Source organism: Apodemus sylvaticus, chromosome 4 (assembly GCF_947179515.1).
Source record: "Apodemus sylvaticus chromosome 4, mApoSyl1.1, whole genome shotgun sequence".
NCBI classification, from domain to species: Eukaryota; Metazoa; Chordata; class Mammalia; order Rodentia; family Muridae; genus Apodemus; species Apodemus sylvaticus.
The window spans coordinates 56,779,301-56,801,872 of NC_067475.1; the positions used below are offsets into that span (position 1 = coordinate 56,779,301).

The 22,572-nt window shown below is 37.9% G+C and overlaps 1 protein-coding gene across 3 annotated transcripts in view; it reads right to left on the reverse strand.

Annotated features, from left to right (window-relative positions):
- Lrif1 (ligand dependent nuclear receptor interacting factor 1) overlaps positions 1-21,889 on the reverse strand; it is a 94,627-nt gene extending 72,738 nt beyond the window's left edge. For 2 of the 3 annotated variants that reach the window (XM_052179508.1, XM_052179511.1), the window contains exon 1: positions 21,708-21,796. Coding sequence is in view for 1 of the 3 variants with exons in the window: in XM_052179509.1 (XP_052035469.1) it covers positions 21,708-21,755 (48 nt within the window). In the remaining 2 variants the exon portion in view is untranslated. Of the gene's footprint in view, positions 1-21,707 lie in introns of all 3 variants that reach the window. The other variant, XM_052179509.1, reaches the window with a different exon arrangement.
- Between the last annotated feature and the right edge of the window lie 683 nt (positions 21,890-22,572).

Here is a 22,572-nt window from a genome sequence, read left to right on the forward strand (position 1 = left end):
AATGAACCCACACATCTATGGTCACTTGATCTTCAACAAAGGAGCCAATACCATCCAATGGAAAAAAGACAGCATTTTCAACAAATGGTGCTGGTTCAACTGGTGGTTATCAGGTAGGAGAATGCAAATTGATTTATTCTCATCTCTCTGTACAAGACTCAAGTCCAAGTGGATCAAGGACCTCCACATAAAAGCAGATACACTGAATCTAATAGAAGAGAAAGTGGGGAAAAGATTCAAACACATGGGAACACGAGAAAATTTCCTGAAGAGAACACAAATGGTTTATGCTCTAAGATCAAGAATGGACACATGGGACCTTATAAAACTGCAAAGCTTCTATAAAGCAAAGGGCACAGGACAAAAGGGCAACCAACAGATTGGGAAAAGATCTTTACCAATCTTACATCTGATAGAGGGGCTAATATCTGATATATACAAAGAACTCAAAAAGTTAGACTCCAGAGAACCAAATAACCCTATTAAAAATGGGGTACAGAGCTAAGCATAGAATTCTCAACTGAGGAATACCGAATGGCTGAGAAGCACCTAAAGAAATGTTCAACATCCTTAGTCATCAGGGAAATGCATATCAAAACAGCCCTGAGATTTTACCTCACACCAGTCAGAATGACTAAGATGAAAATCTCAGGTGATAGCAGATGTTGGTGAGGATGTGGAGAAATCAGAACACTCCTCAACTGCTGGTGGGATTGTAAGCTGGTAAACTCTGGAAATCAGTCTGACAGTTCCTCCAAAATTAGACATAGTACTATCTGAGGACCCTGCTATACCACTCCTGGGCATATACCCAGAAGATGTTCCAACATGTAATAAGGACATATGCTCCACTAGGTTCATTGCAGTCATATTTATAATAGCCAGAAGCTAGAAAGAACACAGATGTCCTTCAACAGAGGAATGGATACAGAAAATTTAAATTTACACAATGGAATACTACTCAGCTATTAAAAACAATGACCTCATGAAATTTGCACGCAAATTGATGGATCTAGAAAATATCATCCTGAATGAGGTATCCCAATCACAAAAGAAGACATATGGTTTATAGTCACTGATAAGTGGATATTAGGTAAAGAGCTTGGAATGCCCACGATACAACTTATGGACCACATGAAGCTCAAGAGTAAGGAAGACCAAAGAGTGGATCCTTCAATAACCAAGGGAAGTACAGGGTGGGAGTGACTTGGGAGCAAGAGAAGAGGGGGAGGGGAAAAAGAGGGGAAGGATCGGGTATTGAAGGAAATGGAGATGTAAAGAGGATCAGGAAATTGAACAGAGGTATATGGCAATGGGACATGGGGAACTGGGGGTAGCAACCAGAAAGTCCCAGATGTCAGGAAAGCAAGAGCCTCTCAGGACCCCACCAGGATGACATTAGCTGAAATACCCCACAAAGAGGAAGAACAGTCAAGACCATATCCAGATGTTAGGCATGGCCCTCTTTTTGAGGGATAGTGCCACCCATACATCTCAAACATTTTAACCCAGAATTGCTCCTGCCTAAAGGAAATACAGGGACAAAGAGTGGAGCAGAGACTGAAGGAAAGACCATCCAGTGATTGCCCCACCTGGGGGGATTCATTGCACATGCAGACACCAAGCCCAGACACTATTGTGGATGCCAAGAAGTGCTTGCTGATTGGGGCCTGATACAGCTGTCTCCTGAGAGGCTTTTCCAGATCCTGACAAATACAGATATAGATACAACCAACTACCAGACTGAGCACAGGAACCCCAATGGAGGAGTTAGGGGAAGGACAGAAGGAACTGAAGTGGACTTATCTGTCATCAATAGGAGGGGAGGCCCTTAGTCCTGTGAAGGCTTGAAGCCACAGTGTAGTGGAATGCTAGAGTGGTGAGGTGGGAGTGGGTAGGTGGGTAGGGGAGCATGGAAGGACCTTCATAGAAGCCTCACAGAAGCAGAGTAAGGGGGTATGGCATAGGTATGCCATAGATTTGTAGAGGGGAACGTGGGAATGGGGTTAACATTTGAAAAGTAAATAATTAAAAATCCAATTAAAAAAGATTTACTGGTCCTTTGCTTATATGGTTTCTGGTTTTGTGATTGTGGGTGTATATAATTCTTATGAATTTTCTTTGTCTTATTTTCACTTTTGTTTGTTTTGGGGGGCTTGTTTATTTGCTTTTCCTTGTTTGTTTTTAAAGAAAAAGGAAGAAGGCAAGGCATAATGTTAGATGGGTGGAGTAGATGGGAGAAGAATGAGGTAAAACTGTGAGCAGAATGTATAAAACGAAATATATCTACTTATACCACTTTCATTCAACATGGTACTGGAAAATTAATTAATAAGTCAAAAAAGAGATAATAAACGTTCAAATTTGAAAGAGAAAAATAAAAATCATCACTTTTTAACAGATAGCACATACTCAGAAGACTTTGAAAGTCTACTGAAACAATCTTGTGGTTGACAAGTTCTTCGAATTAACACAATAAGAAATTAATGTAAAAATTAGGTTTTCTGTGTACCAGTGAAAAGAAAGTAAACCATCCCAACAATAATACTATGAACATTAAGCAATATACTTAGAAATAAATCTAATAATTGAGTGGAAATAAATCTATAATGAAAATAAGAAAAGGCTGGAAAATATACTGAAGTTACTAAATCATGAAGTCCTCCAATACCCAATGACCATTGCTCTCCAGACTATTGTGGTTTAAAGGGGCATTATGTTGAAAGTGATTTATAAATTCACTACAACCTCACTAACACAGTAATTGCATTCTTCATTACAAGTGAAAAATAATCTTAAAATTCATATGGAAGTACAAAAGATCTTGAACAACCAAAATAATTCTGGGCAAAATGAGCAATGCTGGCATTATCACAACTAAATTAAGAATATAACATGGCACTATATGAACAAAAACATCATGGACTAGCATAAATTCAGACATTAAAACAATGAAGTAGAATATAAAACTCAGCAAAACCCAGAAACATCTACACTCAATGAATATTGGCAAAGTTGCAAAACCTACACCTTGGAGAAAAGAAAGTCTCTCCGAAGAATGGTGCAACAAACACTGGATGTCTATGTGTAGAAAATTATAACCAAAAAAGACTCAGCCGCCACTGTGGAGGAGCGAGCCAGCATAGCCTGCATTGAGAGTTGATGGGGCCACAGAGCTACATAACCAAATACAACTACAAGAGAGTGGGTCTCAGCCACCATCTTTGCTCCTGTGACTGTGTAACAGATTGGGAGGTAGGGTTCATGGTGGTGGTGCATGCCTTTAATCCCAGCACTTGGGAGGCAGAGGCAAGTGGATTTCTGAGTTCACGAGGCCAGCCTGGTCTACAGAGTGAGTTCCAGGACAGCTAGGGCTACACAGAGAAACCCTGTCTTGAAAAAACAGCAACAAAAACAAAAAACAAAACAAAACAAAAAACAGAAGAGGATTGCTTGGGATACACCCCAACAGGACTCCACCTGCACCCAGGAACTCCGCAGCACCACAGCAATTTGTGCCAGGGGAAAGCAGGTCACCCAGGGTTGCTGACATAGGCCTGCAGGCACACAGAAGGGGCAAGCTCCAGTCAGTGACAGCAGGCCCAACTAACACCAGAGATGACCAGAGGGCAAAGGACAAACATGGGAACATTGCTAACAGAAATCAAGGCAATATGGCATCATTTGAACCCAATTCTCCCAAAACAGCAAGTCCTGGATACCCCAACACACCAGAAAAGCAAGATTTGGATTTAAAATCACAGATCATGATGCTGATGGAGGGCTTCAAGAAGGACATAAATAACTCCCTTAAAGAAATACTGGAGAACACAAGTAAACAGGAAGAAGCCCTTAAAGGACTAAGGGAAAACATAACAAAGCAGATGAAGGAATTAAACAAAGCCATCCAGGATCTAATGAAGGAGGTAGAAGTAATAATGAAATCACAAAGGGAGACAACTCGGGACATAGAAAACCTAGAAAAGAAGTCAGTAGTCATGGATCCAAGCTTCAACAACAGAATACAAGAGCTAGAAGAGAGAATCTCAGATGCAGAAGATACCATAGAAAACATTGATACAACAAAGAAAATGAAAAATGCAAAAAGCTCCTGATGTAAAGTATCCAGGAAATCCAGGACAAATTGAAAAGACTAAACCTAAGAATTATAGGTATAGAAGAAAGTGAAGACTTCAAACTTAAAGGGCCAGTAAATGTCTTCAACAAAATTATAGAAGAAAACTTCACTAACTTAAAGAAAGAGATGCCCATGAACATACAAGAAGCGTACAGAACTCCAAATAGATATGACCAGAAAAGAAATTCCTCCTGTCACATAATAACTAAAACACCAAATGTACTAAATAAAGAAAGAATATTAAAAGCAGTAATGGGAAAAAGGTCAAGTAACATATAAAGGTAGACCTATCAAAATTACACTGGATTTCTCACTGGAGTCTAAGAAAGCCAAAAGAGCCTGGGCAGATGTCATGCAGACCCTAAGGGAACACAAATGCCAACCCAAACTGCTATATCCTGCAAATCTCTCAATTACCATAAATGGAGAAACCAAGGGTTTTCATGACAAAAACAGGTTTACACAGTATCTTTCCACAAATGCAGCCCTTCAAATGATAATGAATGGAAAACACCAAAAAAGGAGGGAAACAACACACAAGAAAAAGCAAGAAAGTAATCTTTCAACAAACCCAAAAGAAGATAAAAATTACATCAAAGATAGCAGGAAGCAACAATCACTATTCCTTAATATCTCTTTTTTTTATCACTGTTTTTTTTTATTCGATATAATTTATTTACATGTCAAATGATTTCCCTTTTCTAGCCTCCCCACTCCCCAAAAGTCCCGTAAGCCCCCTTCTCTTCCCCTGTCCTACCACCCACCCCTTCCCACTTTCCCGTTCTTGTTTTGCCGAATACTGTTTCACTGAGTCTTCCTTAATATCTCTTAACATCAATGGACTCGATTCCCCAATAAAAAAGACATAGTCTAACAGACTGGATTCGTAAACAAGACCCAACATTTTGCTGTATACATGAAATGCATCTAAGTGTCAAAGACAAACACTACCTCAGAGTAAAAGGCTGGAAAACAGTTCTCCAAGCAAATGGTAACAGGAAACAAACTGGAGTAGCCATTCTAATATCCGATAGTAGACTTTCAACTAAAAGTCATCAAAAAAGACACAGAAGGACACTTTATACTCATCAAAGGAAAAATCTACCAGGAAGAACTCTCAATTTTGAACATCTATGTTCCAAATACAAGGGCATGGCATTCGTAAAGGAAACCTTACTAAAGCTTAAAGCATACATCGCAGCCCACACAATAATTGTGGGGGAATTAAACACCCCACTCTCTTCAATGGACAGATCAGGGAAACACAAACTAAACAGAGTCACAGTGAAACTAACAGAAGTTTTGAACCAAATGGATTTAATAGATATCTATAGAACATTTCATCCTAAATCAAAAGAATATACCTTCTTAGCACCTCATGGTACCTTCTCCAAAATTGACCATATAATGGGTCACAAAACAGATCTCAACAGATATAAGACTATGGAACTAATCCCATGCCTCCCATCAGATCACTATGGAATAAGGGTCGTCTTCAATAGCAACAAAAACAACAGAAAGCCCACATACACATGGAAGCTGAAAAATTCTCTACTCAATGATACCTTGGTCAAGGAGAAAATAAGGAAATAAATCAAAAAGACTTTTTATAATTTAATGAAAATGAACCAAATTTATGGGACACAATGAAAGCAGTGCTTAGAGGAAAACTCACAGCTATGAGTGCCCCCCAAAAGATGCTGGAGAGAGCATACACAAGCAGCTTAGCAGCACACCTGAAAGTTTTAGAACAAAAAGAAGCTAATACACCCAAGAGGAGTAGAAGGTAGGAAATCATCAAACTCAGGGCTGAAATCAATCAAGTTGAAACAAAAAGAACTATACAGAGAATCAAGAAAAGCAGGAGGTGGTTTGAGAAAATCAACAAGATAAATAAACCTTTAGCCAGACTAACCAGAGAGCACAGAGAGAGTATCCAAATTAACAAAATCAGAAATGAAAAAGGATGAAATAACAACAGAAACTGAAGAAATTTAAAAAATTATCATATCCTACTACAGCACAACTGGAAAATCACTATACTCAACACAACTGGAAAATTTCCTAGACATATACCAACTGCTAAAATTTAATCAGGATCAGGTAGACCATCTAAATGGTTCCATAACCCCTAAAGAAAGAGAAGTGATCATTGACAGTGTCCCAACCAAAAAAAAGCACAGGACCAGATGGCTTTAGTGCAGAATTCTATCAGAAATTCAAAGGAGACCTAATACCAATACTCTTCAAACTATTCCACAAAATAGAAACAGAAGGAACACTATCCAACTCGTTCTACAAAGCCACACTTACGCTGATACCAAAACCACACAAAGATCCAACAAAGAATGATAACTTCATGCCAACTTCCCTTATTAATATCGATGCAAAAATACTCAATAAAAATTCTTGCCCACAGAATCCAAGAACACATCAAAACAATCATTTACCCCGATCAAGTAGGCTTCATCACAGGGATGCAGGTATGGTTCAGTATATGTAAATCCATCCATGTAATCCACTACATAAACAAACTCAAAGAAAAAACCACATGGTCATTTCATTAGATGCTGAAAAAGCATTTGATAAAATCCAGCATCCTTTCATGTTAAAGGTCTTGGAAAGAACAGGAATTCAAGGCCCATACATAAATATAATAAAAGCAATATACAGCAAACCAGTAGCCAACATCAAACTAAATGGAGAGAAAATTGAAGCAATCCCACCAAAATCAGGGACTAGACAAGGCTGCCCTCTCTCTCCATATTTATTCAATATTGTACTTGAAATTCTATCCAGAGTAATTAGACAACATAAGGAGGTCAAAGGGATACAAATTGGAAAGGAAGAAGTAAAACTATCACTATTTGAGATGATATGATAGTATACTTAAGCGACTCAAAAAACTCCACCAGAGAACTCCTACAGCTGATAAACAACTTCAGCAAAGTGGCTGGATATAAAATTAACTCAAGCAAATCAATAGCCTTCTTATACCCAAAGAATAAACAGGCTGAGAAAGAAATTAGGGAAACGACACCCTTCACAATAGCCACAAACAATATAAAGTATCTTGGTGTGACTCTAACCAAACAATTGAAAGATCTCTATGACAGGAACTTCAAGTCTTTGAAGAAAGAAATCGAAGAAGGCCTCAGAAAATGGAAAAATCTTCCTTGCTCTTGGATTGGCAGGATTAATATATTAAAAATGGCCATCTTGCCAAAAGCAATCTACAGATTCAATTTAATCCCCATCACAATCCCAACTCAATTCCTCATAGACTTACAAAGAGCAATTCTCAAATTCATCTGGAATAACAAAAAAATCTAGAATAGCTAAAACTATTCTCAAGAGTAAAAGAACTTCTGGGGGAATCAGTATCCCAGACCTCAAGCAGTACTACAGAGCAATAGTGATAAAAACTGCATGGTATTGTTACAGTGACAGGCAAGTAGATCAATGGAATAGAATTGAATTCCCAGAAATGAACCCACAGAATTATGGTCACTTGATCTTTGACAAAGGAGCTAAAACCATCCAGTGGAAAAAGGTAGCCTTTTCAACAAGTGGTGCTGGTTCACCTGAGGGTCAGAATGCAAAAGAATGCAAATTGATATATCCTTATCTCCTTGTACTAAGCTCAACTCCAAGTGGATCAAGGACCTGAACATAAAACCAGACACACTGAAACTAATAGAAAAGAAACTGGGGAAGATATTTGAGGACATGGGCACAGGGGAAAGTTTCCTCAACAGAACACCAATAGATTATGCTCTAAGATCAAGAATTGACAAATGGGATCTCATAAAATTACAAAGTTTCTGTAAGGCAAAGGACATTGTCAAAAGAACAAAATGGCAATCAACAAATTGGGAAAAGATCTTACCAACCCTACATCCAACAGACGGATTATATCCAAGATATACAAAGAACTCAAGAAGGTAGACTCCAGAGAGCCAAATAACCCCCTTAAAAATTGGGTACAGAGCTAAAAGAATTTTCACCTGATGAATATGGAATGGTTTAGAAGCACCTTAAGAAATGTTCAACATCCTTAGTCATCAAGAAATGCAAGTCAAAACAACCCTGAGATTTCACCTCACACCAGTTAGAATGGCTAAGATCAAAAACTCAGGAGAAAACGGGTGCTGGAGAGGATGTGGAGAAAGAGGAACACTCCTCCACTGCCCTCCACTGCTAGTGGGGTTGCAAGCTGTTACTACCACCCTGGAGATCAATCTGGCAGTTCCTCAGAAAACTGGGAATGTTACTTCTAGAGGACTCCGCTATACCACTCCTGAGCATATACCCAACATGTAAGAAGGATACATGTTCCACTATGTTCATGGTAGCTCTATTTATAATAGCCAGAAGCTGGAAAGAACCCAGATGTCCTTCAACGGAGGAATGGATACTGAAAATGTGGTATATAGACACAATGGAATACTATTCAGCCATTAGAAACAATGAATCCATGAAATTCTTAGGCAAATGGATGGAGCTAGAAAATATCATCCTAAGTGAGGTAACCCAGTCTCAGAATAACACTCATGGTATGCACTCAATGGTAAGCGGATATTAGCCTAGAAGCTTGGAATACCCAAGACACAATTCACATATCAAATGATGCCCAAGAAGGAAGGAAGGAGTGGCCCCTGGTCCTGGAAGACTCAATGCTGCAGTGTAGGGAAATACCAGGACAGGGAATGGGGAACGGGTGGATTGGGGAACAGGAGGAGGGAAGAGGGCTTATGGGACTTTCGGGGAGGGGGGCTCCAGGAAAGGGGAAATCATTTGAAATGTAAATAATGAATATATTGAATAAAAAAAGAAATAAAAAAAGGAAATTAAAACCAATACAATATATCTCATCCTGTATGATTATTAACTTAAACGGATCCAAGACCTTAATACAATGCACAAACCTCTTAGATTACTAGGGGAAAATAGAGAAAGCACTTCAAGATATTTTCACAGAAATAAATCCATAGTATGTCTCCAAAGTACAGAAAATATAAGTAAAAATGTACCCATTGATAACAAAATTGAACAACATCTTTAGAGAAAAAGAAAAACTGAATCATCAAGTGGGGATGGAAAGATATCTCAGATGCTATCTAATCTTCCAAGTAACCTGAGTTTATTTCTCAGCACCAACATCAGGTGGCTTATAATCACTTTAATGCAAGTTCCAGGGCAAAACACACACACACACACACACACACACACACACACACACACACACACACACACACACACCCTTTCTACCATGACCAAAAACAAAATAAGAGGGATTAACAATCATTTGTCATTAACATCTCTCAATATTGACGGATTCAATTTCCCCAATAGAGACATCTAACAGATGGATGTGAAAACAGGATCAGCTCTTCTGCTGCATATAAGAAACACACATCAACATCAAAGACAGACATCACCTTGGAGTAAATGGCTGGAAAAAGATTTTCCACGTTAATAGATTAAAGAAGCAAACTGATATAGCTATTCTAATAACTAACAAAATAGGTTTCAAACAAAAAATTAATCAGAAGATATGGAGAAGGACACCACATACTAATCAAAGGAAAAATTCACCAACATGAAGTTTCAGTCCTTAACATCTATGCCCCAAACTCAAGGTCACCCACATATGTAAAAGAAATATGAACACTTAAATCACACATCAACTGCACATAGTACTAGTGGGGGATGAAAATATTACACTCTCACCAATGGACAGGTCATCCAGACAAAAACAAAACAGAAATCCTAGAGTTAAAAGGCATTATAAACCAAAGAGATCTAATAGATACCTACAGAATATTTTACAAGTAAAAAAGAAAGAAAGAAAAAAGAACACACCTTTTCTTATCACCTCAAGGGACATTCTCTAAAATTGTCACAAAGCAAGTCTCAAGAGATAAAAGAAATATGAATAACCTCTTGTACCTTATTATACCACCATAGATTAAAGCTGAATTTCAATAACAATGGAAACAACAGAAAGCCTGAAAACTCATAGAAACAGAATAACTTTCTACTAAATGACTACTGAATCAAGAAAGAAGTAAAGAAATTGAAGACTTCTTAGAATTCAATAAAAATGAATTCACAACATACCCAAACATATGGGACACAATAAAACCTACAGGAAAATTAATAACACTAATTGCCTTCATAAAGAAATTAGAGTGATCTCATACTAACAACTTAACAGAACACCTCTAAGTCCTAGAACAACAAAAAAACCAAGTGCACACAAGAGGAGTAGTGGCAGGAAATAAGCAAACTGTAGGCTGAAATCAATAAAATAGAAACAATGCAATGAATCAATGAATCAATGAAACAATGGGTTGGATCTTGATTTTCTCAAACTATTATCCAAACTAAAAGAGAGAATTTCCAAATTAACAAAACCAGAAACAAAAAAGGAACATAAAAATATAGACTGAGAAATTCCAAAAAATCATTAAGTCATGATTTGAAAACATATTTTACAAAATTGGAAAATCTAAAAGAAATGGAAAATTTTCTCAAAATATACCACTTACCAAAGTCAAATCAAGGTAAGATAAACAATTTTAATAGACTTATAACACCTGTGGAAATAGAAGCAGCCAGTCACCCAATCAAAAAAAAAAAAAAAAAGTACAGGGCCAGAAGCTGTTAGGGAGGAATTCTACCAGACTTTTGAAAAAGAGCTAATGCTAATGTTCCTCAAGTTATTCGACAAAATAGAACACAAAGAACTTTGCCAAATTCATTTTATGAGGCCAGAGTCACCCTAATATTCCAACCACACAAAGATTCATCAAAGAAAAATAATTATACACCAATTTCCATCATGAACATTAATGGAAAAATACACAATGAAGTATTTACAAATTGAACCTAAGAGCACATTAAGACGATCATGCACCATGATCAAGGAAGCTTCAACCCAGAAATGTAGGGATGGTTCAATATATGAAATCAGTCAATATGATGTACTATATACATAAACTAAAAGAAAAACCCCCACAGGATCATCTCATTAGATGCTGAAAGGGCTTTTGACAAAATCCAACAGCCCTATGTGATAAAAGTTTTGGAAAAATCAGGGACACGAGGGACATACCTAAACATAATAAAGGCAAATAACAGCAAGCCTACAGCCAACATCAAATTAAATGGAAACTCAAAGCAACTGCTTATCTTACAAGTCTTTCACCTGCTTAGTTAGTTACCCCAAGATATTTTGTATTATTTGTGGTTATTGTAAAGGGTGTCGTTTCCCTGATTTCTTTCTCATCCTATCTGCCATTTTTATAGTTGAGATATTGATTTTTTGAATTAATCTTATACCCAGACACTTTGCTGAAGATGTTTATCAAGTGTAATAGTTCCCTGGTAGAATGTTTGCAGTCACTTATGCATATACTATCATACCATCTGTGAATAGTGATATGTCGATTTTTTTCCTATCCAATTTGTATCCCCTTGATCTCTTTCAGCTATTCCTTGTAGCTTATTCCTCCAGCCAGAACTTCAAAAACTTTATTGAATAGATATGCAGGAAGTGGACATCCTTGTTTTGTATAGCCACTTTGGACATAATATGGCAGTTTCTAAGATTATTGAGAATCAAGCTACTTCAAGTTACAGCTATAAAACTCATAGGGATATATCCAGAGGACACTCCACCCTACCACAAGCACACTTAATCAATTATGTTCATAGCAGCTTGATTCATAATCAGCAGAAACTGAAAACAACCTAGATATCCTTCAACTGAATGGATAAAGGATATGTGGTTTGTTTACACAATGGAGTATTATTCAGCTGTTAAAACAAGTGACATTATGAAATTTGCAGACAAGTGGATGGAATTAGAAAAATAACCCCTAGTGAGGTAACCCACACCCAGAAAGGCATAATATATACTCACTTATAAGTGAATATTAACTATAAAGTAAATGACAATCATACTCAACCCACAGACCTAGAGAGGGTAAGGTACAAAGAGGGCTTGAGGTACAATGCAAGGATCTCCCTGGGAAGAGGAAATAAAATAGTTTCCAAGGGTGAACTGGGACACCAACACAAGCACAAAACCTTTCATCTAAAGTTTGTCCCCCCTGCAGAGTATTCTGAGACCAGAACCTAGCAAAACTGTCATCATACAGACTCATCTAGCAACTAATGGGAGCAGAGTGACACAGCCAAACATTACATACAGCTTGGGGAGTCCTAAGGCAGAGGGGAAGGTTGGATTGGAGGAACCAGAGGTGTCAAGGACACCACAAGAACAAAATCAACTCATGGAGGACTCATGGAGGTTCCCAGAGATCAGGAAGCCTGTATAGGTCTGACCTAGGCCCTCTGCATATATGTTTATGATTGTGTAGTTTGGTGTTCTTATGGGATTACTAAAGTGCAGAGTGCTGTCTCTCTTCTGCCTGCATATGAGTCCCTTTTCCTCCTACTGGGTTGTGTTATCCAGCCCTTGATGTTATTGTAACTTGTTATACAGGGTTCAGTTGATATCCTTGGGAGGCCTGCCTTTTTCTGAAGAAAGGGGAGGAAAGATATATCTGGGGCAGAAGTGGGATTGGCCGTAGCACTAAGGGAAGGAGAAGGAAGGGAAAATGCAGTCGGGATATACTATATGAAAGAAAAATAAGATTTAATAAAGGAAAGAGACATTTTGCTAATTTCATAAGAAAATCTTCTGTTAGTGGACAATGCCCTTCTTTACCTCTAGCAGCATGGCTTCTTTCAAATCTCTGCTGTATGGAATAACCACAGGCTTAGTTGATTGCCAGTTGCATGGGGCCATTTTCAGATCTTTACCTTTAAATATGTTTGTGCTATTGACTATAAAACATATCACTATACATAGCATATAGTAGTTGGGTCTTTTTAATAGCATGGAATTTTGTCTTTAAATTGCTTGCTAGCCATTCACATTCAATGTTAGTAGCTATCTGGTAGGTTTTGCACCTACTGTTTTCCTTGTTTTCTATGTGCTTTAGGCTTTTTGTTCTCCATCTCTCCACCACTGCTTTCTTTTACATGGCACAGATTTTTCTTAGTACATATGTGTAAGGTGTACATTGAATTTTAGTCTCAACTCTTTAGAAAACAGAACATTCAGCTTCTCTGTGGCATATCAAAACACCAGCATCACCATCTTTTCATTTTAGGGCCATGATTGAATAAAAGTTTATTTCAACACAACCACAAGAATACTAAAATTACTCTGATAATCAATAAGCATAGGCAAGCCTGGCTTTTCTTAGCTTCTTTAATGCCAAAGTTCTATGTGTGGTGCCATACCCTCAAGTAGAAGACTATGTTCTTTTGCTGCATTCACCTCTCTAGCTTCTCACATTTTATTTCATACATTTTGTTGCAACTAATGACTTTGTGTGTGCATGTGTTGCATACACACATGAGTGAAAAATTTTGACTGTATTGTGTTTTGTAGAAGGTATAATTTATGACTGATAGCATTTTACCCTCATATCTCAGCAAGCTTTGAATGTCAGAACTAATCTCTTCAATTTACAGCAAAGTATGAGCAGGGAGAAAAAATAAAAACATATTAGGAAAAAATAACCAGGACTTAAAAGATTTTAAAAAACCTTCAATGCTTTTTATATTGTAAGAATGTTAAAAAAAAAAAAGTATGTTCTTTCAAGAATAGTCTGATTCTGGGCAAAAATTGCATCTGTTCAGAGATTATCTATGGACTGGATCAGTCATCTCAGCTGGAGCCAAGTATATACATGGGATTACATTAGCAGAAATGATGCTTTGGAGAAAAAAATAATCATACATACAAGGAGTTTTAGACTTCTGGGATTATACAAGATTTTAAAATCGAAATAGCTAGCTGCATATTTCATAGCTGGGACGAGTCAACATAAAGGCAATTTAAGGACCTTCAGGTCTTCCACTCCTACCACAAACCCTGTGTGTGGCCTTAGAACATAAGATTGTTAACTGAGTTTAGGAGACTGGAGCCATCTCTTCTGTGTCAGCAGACAAGGCTACTTTCTACAATGACCCAGAGAGGAAGAGTACCTGTAAAGATTCACAAAGGTGGATTAGTGTAGACCGTGCTGGCTGGTTCTTTGTCAACTGGACACAAGCTAGAGTCAATGGAGAGGAGGGAGCCTCACTTGAGAAAAATGCCTCAATAAGATCAGGCTATATGAAGGCCTTTAGAGTCATTTCTTAATTGATGTGGGAGGACCCAGGCCATTGTTGGTAGAAGGTTCTGGGTTCTATAAGAAGCAAACTGAACAAGCCATGGGGGTTATTCTGGTAGGCAGCACCCCTCCATGGCCTCTGCATCAGGTCCTGAGTCTACGTTTCTGACCATTTGGAATTCCTATCCTGACTACTTTTAATGATGAACTGTGATATGAAAGCCTAAGCCAAATAAAGCCTTTCCTGCCCAAGTTGCTTTGGACATGGTGTTTCATTATAGCAATAGTAACACAAACTAAGGCATGTTGCCACCACCCAGTCTCAGCTATAGGACACTGCCATCTCACTAGGTTAAGGGATAGAAGAGCAATCCAAAGACTTTCATAGTCTTAAGTTCTAATAGAATTTGTTTTTCTCAGTTCAGGATTGTTTCGTATACAGCATACATTTCTTCTTTCCAATTTTTCTCTTTTGGAATGGGAACATCTATGTTATATATGCTCCAACACTGTATTGTGAGAGTATGCACAGGTTACTTGTTTTAGGTATAAACTTATACCTAGAGATTGCCCCAATGTTAATAGGACCTTATTTTAGGTTGTTAACATTTGTTTTATTGCCTAAAAAAATGTGTACTCAATATAATGCTAGCTAGATTTTGTCAACTTGAGCCATACTTGAGGTACCTGGGAAGAGTGAACTTCAACTGCATCCATCATATTGGCCTATGGGTATGCTTGTGAGGGCATTTTATTGTCACTTGATATAGGTGGGCCAAGCCCACTCTGGGTGGTGCCATCCCTAGGCATTGTGCCTGAATTGTACAAGGTTAAACAAGTCCTGGAGTCTGAGGTATAAGCAGCTGTCTACCTCAGTCCCTGGCCCAGGTTTTTGCCTTGAGTTTCCCCAGTAGTGGATCATTAGTCAGTACAAGATGAAACAAACCTTTTCCTACCACAAGTTGATTTTGGTCAGTGTTTTTTCACAGGAACAAAATGCAAACTGGAACACAAGCTATATATGTGTGTGGTTTCTGTTATTATGCATTGTTAAATTCTGAAGTACTTGGTATTTTTTTTTACTTGATATATTATTGATTAGAATGGGATATTGAATTTTCTGGCTATGTGTTTAGACCATTCTAACCCTTTATGTCTAGTAGTGTTATTTTTAAAATTGAATACACTGATATTCAGTGAATACATATTTATATCTTATTGGGAGACTGTTTCTTTATTAGTATATAGTAGCTTTGTCTTATCTGCTTAACTTGTTTTAAGTATACTATAGGACATATCAATTATGTTAGTTTTCTCACTGCTGAGATAAAAGACTCATAAGAAGCAATTTAAAGGTAGAATAATTAACTTGAAACTAGTCTATTGTGGTAGGGAAGTCATAGTAGAAGAGAAAAGTTGTGTTTGTAGCAGCAGAGCATGAGGCTAGTTCTTATTTTACTGGACAAGGAAGCAGAGACAGAAGAAAAACAAAAGAATGCTGGTACTCATCTGGCTTTCTTTCCTTTTTATTCAGTGTGGACTATGAGCCCACAGGATAGTTCCACTCACATACAGGGTGGTTCTTCCTGGATCCTCTGTTAATGTATGCTATTAATGGTCTCACAGTCAAGCCTACAAATGTATCTCCTTGGTAATTCTGGAATCCAGTCAAGTTGACAAAGAAGATTAACCATTATAAAAGTGTATCTACTCCAAAGTTTGCCAAAATGTTTCTTTATATTTTGTTTTTCAAGGTTTCTTGAATCTCTGTGTCTTTGCCAATGACGTGATTTTTTTTTTTTTTTTGTAGATAGCAAACAGTTGAATCTTGTATTTTAATCTAGCTAGCCAGTTTGTGTCTTTTAGTTGGAAAGCAAGACCAATTTACATTTAGTGGTATAATTGAGAATTATGTGTTAATTCATGATATTTTTTTTAAAAAAATTTCTTTATCCTTTTTGCTTATTGATTCAAGTACTCTGTTCTATTCTTTCTTTCCTATTCACCCAAGAGTTTGGCTAGTTTGCTGAGTTGAATATGTTTGATTCTTTCCTAATTCTTATTAGTTCTATTAATTTCATGAATTTTTCTTGTGATCATTTAAACTTAGCTTCCTGTACCAATCTATTCATAGAATTAGTTGTTTCAGGTTCTTCTGCAGTGTTGGTTTAGTGGTAATGTCTTTAGTGCTTATAGTTTGGAAACAGTGTATGCCTCCCTTAGTTTTAAAAGCAGATTTTGCTGGATATAACAATCCTGTCTGGCAGTCAGTTACCTTAGTGCACTGAAATAACTTACCCAATATATTGTGACTTTTGAAGGTTTTGCTGAGAGATCTGATGAGTTTGCCTTTGTTGGTAACTAGACTTTTTTTGTTGTTTGTTTGTTTTTTTTTTTCCCCAGACAGGTTTTCTCTGTATAGCCCTGGCTGTCTAGAACTCACTCTGCAGACCAGGCTGGCCTCGAACTCAGAAATCCGCCTACCTCTGCCTCCTGAGTGCTGAGATTAAAAGTGTGTGCCACCACTGCCCATCGTAACTAGACATCTTTGTCTTACAGATTTCAATATTATTTCTTAGCTTTGTTTTATGGTATTTTAACTACAGTTTGATTTGGACAAGTTATTTTCTAGTCATCTCTAGTTGGTGATATAATTGATTTATGTGCTTAGGTGTTCATATAGCTCTCCAGACTTGGTGAATTTTCTTCTATGGGTTCATTGAGTTGATTTCTCCAGGTCTTCACTGCCTTTTTCTGCAATTGACACTTTTTCCTGATTTAGTATATTAATGATGAGTAATTTATTCACCTTTTCATTTTTAAGATGTCTGTTTGAGTAGTCTTTTTCTCTTCTTTTTCATAATCTTGATCTCTGATGAGTTTTTCATGCAAACTCTGTATTGACATCTTTTGTTTTATTCAATTACTTGAATCCTGCTTGAGGACATTGATCATTTTCAAATTGAACCTTTGAATTCTTTGTCCAAAATTCAAATATATTAATACCTTTTCATTCAGTTACAGAGGAAGTATAAAATTTTGGAAGAGTCAAATGCTTTTCTTTCTTTTTTGTTTGTTTTTGGCATTTCCATATTATTTATGCATTTGTTAGGATGAATGCCTCTCTTCCTTCACTTTATATGAAGGTCTTCTCAGTGGCATTTTTTTTTTCTCTTGAAGTCTCAGTCCCCACCATTAAGGGGAGAAAAAAAAAGCATACGATCCAAACATTAAAAATATTTTAATCAGATATCTCAATGTAATAAACAGAACACAGAAAATGGAGCCAACAGTTAATCCAATAAAAATTAAAGAGGCTAGGGAACTTATAAACTAAAAAGGGGTTTTTTTTTTAACTTAGGGAATATAAGATGTTAATAAGTAAAATGAAGTGGGTCAGAAAATTAGAGAGAGAGAGAAGAGGCAAGCTCAGTGGGATGAAGGTACAAGATATGATAGAAAAGAGGAAATAAACAATTTAATAATTTCAAAGCAAGACAGGTAAAAAAAAAAAAGGACCAGTAATATTTCTTTCTTGCTGAATAAAAGGATGGAAGTGTACTTTTTTCAGGTCTGTGTGGACCAAATGAGAGTTAAGTCATTTTCTCTCTTCTGTGAAGTCCAAACATGTTAGTGTAGAAAGATCTATTTGCAAGCTGTTCTCTATCCTACCTTTCCCATGGATGTAAATACACTATTATGACTACTAGTGGACTGAACTCCCGCTAATGTTCTTCATATACAGGCCCATCAATACAGTAGTCTCAAAGATGCCTTAATGCTGCTCCCAACAGTTGAACCCAAGCCCCAGTAGTTATCTGTCCTCTAATGGCAGAGTCACTCTGCCAGTGTTTGTAAAGGTATAAAGAATGTCCAAGTAATAACTGTTTCCACCAAAAGTATCTGTAGGCATCTTAGAGTGTAGAAAGCAAGTAAACAAAAAGACAATCTGGGGTGAGATATGAGTCATGAACTATACAAAGTACCCTGGCCATTCCAGTCTCTCTCTTATTCATCCACTTGCATCCATGCACAGCTGGTCTCACATAGATGAAACCTTGGCTGAGCTGCAAATACCAAATGCCCATGTCACCTGCTTTCCTATAAAGTGAAGCCAGTACTCTATACCATGTGGATCTGTGTCCCTGAGATTGTTTCCAAGTCATGGGCCACTCCCTGGCCCCACACTGATACTCAACATAGCCATTCAAGCAGCAGAGAGAAGAGAGATCTTTAGTGGTTGGAGACACACACAAAAAGCAGAAGCTTGTGCTATACTCAGTTCAAAACGTTAACTAATACTTCTCTTAATGTAGTTAAGAGTATTAGTGAATAAACTTTGAAGTATAAATGGATAAGTTGGTTTTCTCTGGGATCTTCTTGCTGTACAGATTAAAAATTGTTTACTTTAAATAACATGTTCACAGTGTCAAAGGATGTGCCTATCCAATGTGGCAAGGCTATACTTTCTTCTGATAGATTTGCATTATTTAGTATTTTGCTTTGTTCTCAATACTATTGTTCATTATTTCTATCATAAAAGTACAGATGAATATTTCTAGTCTGTTTACTTAACTTTTTTACTGTACCTTTCTAGACATCCCCCCCCCCCATCTTTCCCTTCAATCATATAGCCGATGCTTAATTTCAGACTCAGGCTGATTCACAGAAGTTCTGAAGGTTTCTAATCTATACATTCCTGAAAGGTACTAATAATTCCTGAAGACCTATTCATTTCTCACTCAGTTCTCCACCACTGGACGATTAATCACCTCTCTAACCAACACACTGAAGTGATCAGGTTTCTTGCACATAACCTTTGCAGAACAAACTACACAAAACCATATCAAAAGATATAACATTTTATAGATGACATTTAATAACATACTTGGATTATATAAACACACATTCACAACTATAAAGATAATGAGGCAAAACTATGATTATGTTAGAAAGATTGGCATAATCCTTTTGGTAACTTTTAGGTGCCAGCTTGATTGGGTAAAGGAATTTCCAGATAGATGGCAGGACATTTCTGGAAGTGTTTGTAAGATTATTTCAGAGAGAAATGAACATATGAATTTGAAGATTGAAAACTAATACCGTTCTGACTTAGGAAAATAGCACCACTCAATTCATTTAGGGTCCAAATTGGAAAAACAAAAGATACACGAGAGGCAATTTATCTTTCCAAGTCCAGCTGTAGTTCTCTTGCTCCTGGTTTCCGTCTTTTGGACTCAGAGGATCATACTACTGACTTTTCTGCTAAACAACATATAGTAGGAATTTGTAAATACCCACAACAGCTTGAGTCCATCTTAGAGATGGAGAGTTTTATAGATGTAAAAATTTATACAACTACTCATTTGCTCTCTAGATTTTTGTCAGAAGAAACTATTTCTCCTAAACTTGGTTCTACCATTATATTGCTATCAACCACAAAGTAAGTACACATCAGACAATCCTGGCACATTGTCCTCGAGTCTCCAAAGCTCAAAGGTTAAATAAACTTTGACTTTTACAAAGTTGGTAGTATACTTCAAGTATTTTGTGACATAGTGCAAAACAGATTTAACACACCTTCGACTTCAAAGCATTTACAGAAGTCATTTTCTGTGAATGGAAAGACATTTCTGAAAACTGCCATTTTCCTCATTCCTGTCCATAATACTCACCAGAAGAAATTTTCATTTAGATAACAACAACAGCAATATATTTTCACTGTTCTTCAGCCCTATGTTACAATTTAGTTTGGTGAGATTTAAATTTTTTTAAAACTGCATATCTCTCTCTCTCTCTCTCTCTCTCTCTCCATCCACCCACCCATCCATCCACCCATCCATCCATCCACCCACCCATCCATCCACCCACCCACCCATCCATCCATCCACCCATCCATCCACCTACACATCCACCCACCCATCCATCCACCCATCCATCCATCCACCCATCCATCCACCTACCCATCCATCCATCCATCCATCCACCCACCCATCCATCCACCCACCCACCCATCCATCCATCCACCCATCCATCCACCTACACATCTACCCACCCATCCATCCATCCATCCATCCATTCACCCACCCATCCACCCATCCATCCACCTACCCATCCATCCATCCACCCATCCATCCACCCATACATCCATCCACCCATCCATCCACCTACCCATCCATCCATCCATCCATCCATCCATCCATCCATCCACCCACCCATCCATCCACCTACCCATCCATCCATCCATCCATCCACCCATCCATCCACCCATACATCCATCCACCCATCCATCCACCTACCCATCCATCCATCCATCCATCCATCCATCCATCCATCCATCCATCCACCCACCCATCCATCCATCCATCCATCCATCCATCCATCCATCCATCCATCCATCCATCTATCCGTCCAGCCAGCCAGCTATCTATGTATGGGAGGTGGTGATATGAACACGCCTTAGCAGTGCATATGTGGAGCTCAGCAGGCAACATTTTAGAGCCAGTTCTCTCCTTCGACTATGTGAGTCCCAGAGGTTGAACACGGGTTCTAAGGCTTGGTGACAGCTATGTTTATCTGCTCAGCTTTTGTTGAAAAGAGGTCCATGAATTTGAAGGAGAATAGGGAGGGGTTTATGGAAGGGTTTGGAGAAAGTAAAGGGTACAATGTTGTAATTATACTATAGTCTCAAAAATAAAAATAAATGAAAAGAAAAACAAGCAAAAAGAAAAAAAACATGTTTTCATGTCTCTGGAACTGCTGGGTCAAAAATGGTAATTTTTTCATTTTAGTTTTTGCAAAACTGCTAACCTGTTTTTAATAGTAGATATATCATTTATAATCTCAGCCAAAACATGTAACTTTTCAAATTCTTCCTCATACTGGTTGTTATGCAATATTTTAAATCACAGCCATCTTAGAGAATAAGCTGGTCTCCATGTGTGGTACTGATTTGCATTTTCCTATGACTAAGGGTTTGTTTTCATCTTTTACTATTTATGTAATTTCTGAGGAGAAATATCCACAAACATTCTTTGTCAACTTATGAGTTGGCATTTAAATTTTATGTAGTTATTCACGTCCTATTGTTTTGTAAATATATTTCAACTGGCACAGTAATTGTTTCTGGGGCAGTGTGACATTTCAATACATTATGCAATATGCACTGATCAGAGTAACTGGCATATCTTCACTTCAGACATTCTTCGTTTCTTTATAGTAAAAAAATTAGGTTTATTCTTTTGCCTTGGCGATAGATTAGAGTACACGCTTTTCCACAGGAGGTTCTCTTGACCAGTGAAGATCCGAGAGCCTCTGCCGCTCACTCAAGCTGCACAGTCAGCTGGTCCTTCAGCGCCAGCGGTACTCACCGGCCTCGCCTTGTTTGCCCTGCTCCTTGCGCGGGTCCCGCCAGCCATGACAGCCAAGCGATACAAAGGGCTCTGGGGAGTGAGCTCCGGATCTAATGACCTAGGAACGCTCCTGTACGGAGTTCCCAAGTCAAAGTCCTTGGGCTGGTACCTGCGCCAGCTACAGAGGCTTCGGTTGTGACGTCAGGCCCGGAAACTGCGGTTCCCGCGAGATAGCCGCCAAAGTCGGTTGCCTAGGAAACACGCATAAGTAGTAGAGCGGTTAGGCTTGTAGGCGGAGACATCCTTGAGGTCTCTGCTGCCAAACCCTTCAGCCTCAGAGCTGGAGCAAGATCTAAGCTGCTGTTGCTGCTGCTGCAGACTGCTTTAAGTCAAGGAGGTGGGGCAGTTTTGAGATGGGATCACAGAACAAGCATTTAAATTTGCAAAGCAGAGTAATATAGTGTTTTTCAACTTAAGTTGGAAAAGGTAACAAAATACAAAGTAGCTTTTCTTTTAGACATCTACCAATCATATTTTAAACAATTTATCTACATGGTCCTTATGAAGATTAGGTTTTATTTCTCCACATATGTACCTCAAAGACTTCTCAAAATCAAAAGGATGAAACATCTTATGTAGCTCAGGTTGGTCAGTAACTGGATGAAACTGAGGATTATTCAACTCACTATTCTGGTTTAGTCAGTTTGGAGAACCCATGGCTTCTTCAGGTTAGGCCAGCAACCAGCAAAATACCAACTGAAGAATAATATAAAGTAACTTTTATAACCTGTCCAATTTCATCAAATATGAAGAGGCTCCTTGTAATGTGCTTGATCAGGAACAATATATTTAACCCACAGGTATTATTTAAAATTATATCCAT